This window comes from Scardinius erythrophthalmus (genome assembly GCF_964197995.2).
Source record: "Scardinius erythrophthalmus genome assembly, chromosome: 8".
NCBI classification, from domain to species: domain Eukaryota; kingdom Metazoa; phylum Chordata; class Actinopteri; order Cypriniformes; family Leuciscidae; genus Scardinius; species Scardinius erythrophthalmus.
The window spans coordinates 28935780-28942984 of NC_138228.1; the positions used below are offsets into that span (position 1 = coordinate 28935780).

Sequence of the window (7205 nt, forward strand, 5' to 3'; positions counted from 1 at the left end):
ATGGATGGCGCAGGCGCCAAGCATCTATGCAGCCCAATTGACTCATAATGGATGATAATGTCTTCGACATGGCAGAGGGTATAAGTACTTTCGGGTGAGATCGGTCAAGTTTGGGGTCTATTACTAAGTTCAGGTCCCCCCCTAGAATTAGACGATGAGTATCCAAGTTGGGAATCTTTGAGAAAAGGGAAGTCATAAAATTGGGATTGTCCCAATTAGGGGCATAAACATTAACCAAGCGATGTCAGTCTTAAGACTTCTGAGGTGTGAAAACAATTTGGATTGCTTTATCGGGCCCCCAAGTCCGCGAACATTCCAACTCACAAACCGAATACTAGACCCACTCAGTCCTCTCTGAGAGATACTTAGGTTAACCATTAGGAAATAAATGAGCATCCTGGTCAAGAACACAATGAGCAATATAGTAGCATCCAGTTGAAATTAATTTTGAGAAAGAAACAAAAAAAACCTCCCAGTAGATAAAGAAAAAAAACACATTCCTCCAAAAACACAATGGCCATTGTTTAGACCATAAACCATCCAACAAGTTACTTCCTAAGCTCGTCATAACAGAACAAGACGACCTGCAGGACTGGAATACACACAACCGGTTTACCATGCAGTAGGTTCTGCCTCCTGATGAACCAGAATATACGCCATAAAAAAAACCCAAAAAAAAAAAAAAAACCTTGTAAACAGTTATTTATGAAAACAATCTGGAGTGACACTGGACCAGTATTTGTACCAAGCTGACCATGCAATCTCCTAGCTAAAAAAAGTGCAGACAAAGATAGAATTTTTTTTTTTTATATATATATATTCCTTTTTAAAATAACTAAGTGAAAAAAAAAAAAAAAAAAAAATATATATATATATATATATATATATATATATATATATATATATATATATATATATATATATATATACACACATACATACATACATACATATACATACATATATACACACATACATACACACATACACATACTGTCACGATTCTGTTCTGTCTGAGTGTTTTTTGTCACTAGTCACATGTCTTCCTTTGTTCTGTTTTCCCGCCACTCCTTGGTTTCCATGGTTACCCTCATTAGTTCATTTGTATCACCTGGTTCCTCGTTAGTCTTGTCAGCTGTGTCTTGTTTCCCTGATCTGTTCTCCCCTGTATTTAAGCCCTGAGTGTTTCAGTCTTCACTTGTCGGTCAATGTTTTATGTTAGGCGATCTTTGCCTGAGCACATGCTCCCTGTTCCTTGTTTTTGTGAGATTGTGAATTAAAACCTTGGATTACTTCATCTGCGAGTTTGCCTCCTACTTCATCTACCCTGCAGCCTGACACATACACACACACCCTCTCTCCTTTTCCCTTTTTTTTAAAGAAAAATTATTCAAATAAGTAGTTTCAGGCCATAAACTGGTGACTGCAAACTGTACAAAAGTAAAGAGAGTGGTGTTTTTTAATACCCACATATCAAAAAATAAATAAAAAAAAATAAAATAAATTTAAAGTGTGTTTCTTAGAAAAGATATTTTATATATAGACAAAACAAAAAAGCCATACGTGAAGTAGAGCAAACAAATAGCAGCTGGCTGCCATGATACTTCAGCACTGTCCACATTTAACTGGAGATGAGATGGAGTGATATGTGGTACTGTTCATAGTCTGTGGTCCATTTCAACAGTGTCGTCGCGCCTTACCTCGAAAGAGTCCAGCAACAGAATAGAAAAAAAATTTGTTGCCTTCAGAAATAATGTTTTTATAATTTAATGGGAATGTTAGCAAAACATTCTAAGATACTGACCAAAGGCCACAAGAAGCATAAAGAGTATTATGTTCATGTCAAAATGTGGCTCCTCCTCAAATGAGGGTAACCTATGTTATTTCCCAAAAGATTATAGGATCTCTATAAAAACCTCAAAGTCCTTATATTTGCCGAAATGTCAGCGCTGACACATTTTACATATGATAATATCTATTCAATGGGTGAATGGAGTCACTGGTTGCACTGCTGCAAATGGTAATAGCCATCATGACTTTCTCTAAAGCTAATGAAACTGTCTGTGCTCTGCAAGGAGAGCCTGTACACCCTGAGCTATGGAAAGACGGGGACATCATAGTTGGTGGGGTTTTCTCTTTCCATAGCAGCTGGGAGGTTATGCAACTGACATATTCTGTCACACCACCTCCACTAAAATGCATCAGGTAAGTAAAACCCGAAAAACAGTATGTTATAAGATGTTGTAAATACGAATGCTATGCTACATGATTAATTCATAGTTTTTTTTTTTTTTTTTTGCTTTTTTTTTTTTTTTTTTTTTTACAAGTCTGAATTTTAGAGACTTCCAGTATGCACAGTCCATGCTCTTCGCAATAGAAGAAATTAATAACAGTTCCACTTTGCTACCTGGGGTCTCATTAGGCTACAAGATCTATGACACATGTGGCTCAGTGGCAGTTGGGGTTCGAGCAGCTATGGCCCTTGCGAATGGGCATGAGAAAACGTCTGTTGAAGGGCCCTGCACAAAGAAGGCTGAAGTGCAAGCCATTATAGGAGACACAACTTCTTCAGCATGCATGGCAATATCAAAGGGTATTGGACCATTCAAGCTTCCATTGGTATGTTTTTATACATCACATTTTACAGTTTATCAAAATATAGCATTTTAAAATGTTATAAAAATCAAATGCAATCTATGTTTTAACCAAATAATAGATCGCAATGAATGTAACAAATGTAAATATACTGGATGTGTTATGACTAAATGTATTGTTTCTCATAGATCAGTCACTATGCAACCTGTGAGTGTCTCAGTGACAAAAAAAAATATCCCTCATTTCTTCGAACTATTGCCAGTGACCACTACCAGAGCATGGCACTGGCAGAACTGGTTAAACACTTTGGATGGACCTGGGTGGGAGCCATAAGAACAGATGATGATTATGGTAATAATGGGATGGCCACTTTCACGAAGGTGGCTGAACAAATGGGTATCTGTTTGGAATATTCTCTCCCTTTTTTCAGAACCTATCCTGAAGATAAAGTAATGAGCATAATTGAGCAGATTAAAAGCTCTACTTCACGAGTTATAGTGGGGTTTCTTGCTCACTGGGACTTGGAGGTTCTGCTGCATAAATTTGTTGAATACAATATTACTGGTTACCAGTGGGTAGGCACTGAAGCCTGGATCTCTGATTCAGTCATTGCCAGTATGGATAAGCACCATGTTCTACAAGGAGCAATTGGTCTGGCTATACCCAAAACACAAGTGACAGGTCTGCAAGAATTCATTCTAGATATAAAACCACTGAAGTCATCAGGAGGTGCTATTTTTACTGAGTTCTGGGAAGCCCTGTTTCAGTGTAAATACTCAACTAAGAACAATTCAGTGTCCACAACTGCATGTACAGGCAAGGAGGAACTGTCACAAGTGCAAAACCTATTCACAGACATGTCCCTTATGCCCATCTTCAGCAATGTGTACAAAGGAGTATATGCTGTGGCTCATACACTTCATGGCCTTCTGGGCTGCAAGGAAAAATGTGCCTCAAAAAAACAGCCTGATCCTTTAACAGTGGGTTAACTATTTTACTACTGCTACAATATAAAGTACATTATTCTCTAAGGTTGTACATGTGTACAGAGCATGTTCAACATTTTATAATATGCACTATATGTACATTACAAATATTACTGTATTGAATTTAAAAAGATTTGTTTGTGGTGTCAAACACTAGTCAATGACTGCTTTAAATATTGAATATTTTGTCTATTATTATTATTATTATTATTATTATTATTATTCAGTTTCTGAAGCACCTGAGAAGGGTGCACTTCAAAACTAAAGATGACAAAGAGGTTTACTTCGATGAAAACGGTGATCCAGTGGCAAAATATGAGATAATAAATTGGCAACCAAGTAGAAAACAACACTATGAATTTGTTACTGTTGGACTATACGATGCTTCTTTTCTGGGGATAAATCATTTAGCTGTCAATATGGCAACAATTATATGGGCAAATAATTCCACAAAGGTGAGGAAAAAGTGGTGGACTTACAGAAAAAAAAAATGGTTTGAATTTTAATTTCTCTAAGTAAATGGAAATGGCAAAACAAATGAACAAATAAACTCTTGTCACAGGTACCAGTGTCTGTGTGCAGTGAAAGCTGCCCCCCTGGCACTAGGAAGGCTGTGAAGAAAGGAAAACCTGTATGTTGTTATGACTGCATACCATGCACAGAGGGAGAGATCAGTAACACTACAGGTAAAATTTAATGATTATTTCCATAAAGAAAGAAAACAAGACACATAAATCATTGATTTTTCTGTTATTAATAATCACATCCAATTACAGATTCTGTAACATGTCTGCGGTGCCATCAAGACTTCTGGTCAAATCTGCAAAACAATGGATGTGTTAAAAAGGAAACAGAATTTTTGTCATATGAGGAGATCATGGGAATTTTACTCACAGCTATTTCAGTTGTTGGTGTATTTATAACAATGATAATTGCAGTCATATTTTTCAGATATAAAAATACCCCAATAGTGAAAGCCAACAACTCAGAATTGAGCTTCTTGCTACTGATTTCATTGATGATGTGTTTTCTCTGTTCACTTACTTTCATTGGTCGGCCCACTGAGTGGTCCTGTATGTTGCGTCACACAGCATTTGGCATCACTTTTGTCCTCTGTATCTCCTGTGTTCTGGGGAAAACAATTGTGGTATTAATGGCCTTCAGGGCTACACTTCCACAAAGTAATGTCATGAAACGGTTTGGCCCTCCTCAACAGAGACTCAGTGTTTTTGCCTTTACTCTTATACAAGTGCTTATTTGTGTCCTTTGGTTAACAATATCACCCCCTTTTCCTTTTAAAAATCTTAAGTACTTCAAAGAAAAGATCATTCTAGAGTGTAACGTGGGATCAGTTGTAGGTTTCTGGGCAGTGCTGGGTTATATTGGACTTCTTGCCATTCTTTGTTTCTTTATGGCTTTTCTGGCTCGGAAACTCCCTGATAACTTTAATGAAGCCAAATTCATTACATTTAGTATGCTCATATTCTGTGCTGTTTGGATTGCTTTTATACCAGCTTATGTTGGTTCTCCTGGAAAACTCACTGTAGCAGTGGAGATATTTGCCATTTTAGCCTCCACATATGGAATGTTATTTTGCATATTCATTCCTAAATGCTATATCATTTTATTGAAACCAGACAAGAACTCTAAAAAACATTTGATGAGTAAATTACCCTCACGAGCTCTGTGAGTAATATATTTAAAGAAAATATATTTGAGAATTATGTGGATGAAATAATACACACTCTTACTTTTACCAACCTATATTAAGTTTTTTAATATAGTACAATATAATACAACCTATATTTAAAGCTGATTATTATCATGATGATGGCATGTTTTTTTACTGAACAGCTTTATAGTTTATGTTAGTACATAATAAAACTAAAAACATCTCTGTTTTGGTAACTGTTTTATCCAAAACCTTTATACACATATAAACTGAAAATTCAGCCGTTTTTTTTTAAGGTCCTAGCATGTTATTGTGGCATGAAATGAGTGGAGGGAAATGAGAATCACAATTTAAACTGGAGGGGCGCCAGGGAAATACTCCCATGAAGGACAAAAATGGGGCCAGGCTTAGCGGGAACAAGGCAGGCCGGCTGCAACTATATTTACACCAAATCAGCCAACCCGCGCACACACAATAAGGAAGTTGTGTCAGCACACACAGCACACTGTGATGCACATCACCGAATGAAAGCAGCTAGCCTCCCCTGTTCCACACCGAGTCCTCACTGGCTTCTGGAGAGGAAGGAAAAGAGACACACATTAACCAAAGACTACAAAAAGAAAACTACACTGAATGATACAAAAAAGAAAACCAACATAACATTTACAGACACTGTGTGGTGGGAGTTTATAGCACTCAGGACCCCTGATGACACTGCATACAGCAAGAGCAGATATCCTATTTGACCAGAAGGTGGATGAGGCGAAAAGCATAAATACTTTACAATAAAATATAATACATTGCAAAAAAAGAAAAGAAAATAATAAATATGGAATACGATAAAGCTGCAAAAATAGATAAAAACCATATATATATATATATATATATATATATATATATATATATATATATACACACACACACACACACACACACACACACACACACATACAGTATATGTATATATAACTGGGATCTCATTAAATTATGGAATAATAATAAAAAAAAAAATTAAATAGGCCTATTTGTGAAAACAAATATGTAATATTTGAGTTACATAAAATCTTTTTATTTGTTTTCTTTCTAATTGTCCTTGAAATAGTGGTCAAGAACCCCCCTGATCAAAATTTTATGTTGTCATTTGATTTGAAGTTTAGTACGCTCAAAATGTCCGGTGCTCAGAAAAGGAAAGGAAAGAGAAGAAGAGAAGAAGAAAATAGAGGCCTTAGAGATTTTCTTAGCGCACTCTCACGTCTTCAAACAACACGTCGAGCACTGTCTTGCTCTCTCTCCCTTGCTCATATTAATCAAAATCAATTGACACGATAGTAAAAGGTCAGAAGACCGCAGTTTCAAGTGGAGCATTTGGAGATTTTTTCTCCTGAATTACCGCGGGGTGTGAATTGTGCTAAAAAAAAAAAAAAACGTTGCCTTACCTTCTCTGAAAAGCATTCCGCCCATTCAGTTGACATAAACCACAATTTCAGTAAACAAAAAAACCTATCCAGTAATGAAATGTTTTCTGTGTTCACACAAATCTTGTGCAATGTCCTAAACTGCCGAGATAATGACACAATGCGTGCCGTAGGCTACACGTCCACTAATGACACGTCCGATACGCAAACAAATGACTCCTTTAAACCATTAAATTTAATGAATGGTTAAAACAACTGATCTGTCCAACACTGAGCTCACGAGACGTCTGAATCGGTGTATATATAAAAAAAAAAAATCGGTAACACTTTACAATAATGTTCCATTTATTAAACTCTAGTTAACTACATTAGTTAACATACTATTAATAAACTGCACTTCTACAGCATTGTTAATGTTAATTTTAATATTTAGGCTACTAATAGCCTACATTATTGAAATCAAAAGTTGTATTTGTTAACATAGTTAAAGGGATACTTCACCTCTGGGAAGATGAATGTGTATTTAAAATAGGTCAT

General features: G+C 36.1%; 1 protein-coding gene across 1 annotated transcript; it reads left to right on the top strand.

The window, feature by feature from the left end:
- Positions 1-1990: 1990 nt before the first annotated feature.
- On the top strand, positions 1991-5271 carry LOC308694459 (extracellular calcium-sensing receptor-like; the record flags this gene model as incomplete). The annotated part of the gene is made up of 6 exons (XM_081372005.1): positions 1991-2205; positions 2328-2619; positions 2784-3575; positions 3809-4036; positions 4144-4267; positions 4358-5271. 6 exons carry the CDS (start codon positions 1991-1993, stop codon positions 5269-5271), a joined length of 2565 nt encoding a protein of 854 aa, XP_081228131.1.
- Positions 5272-7205: the final 1934 nt, after the last annotated feature.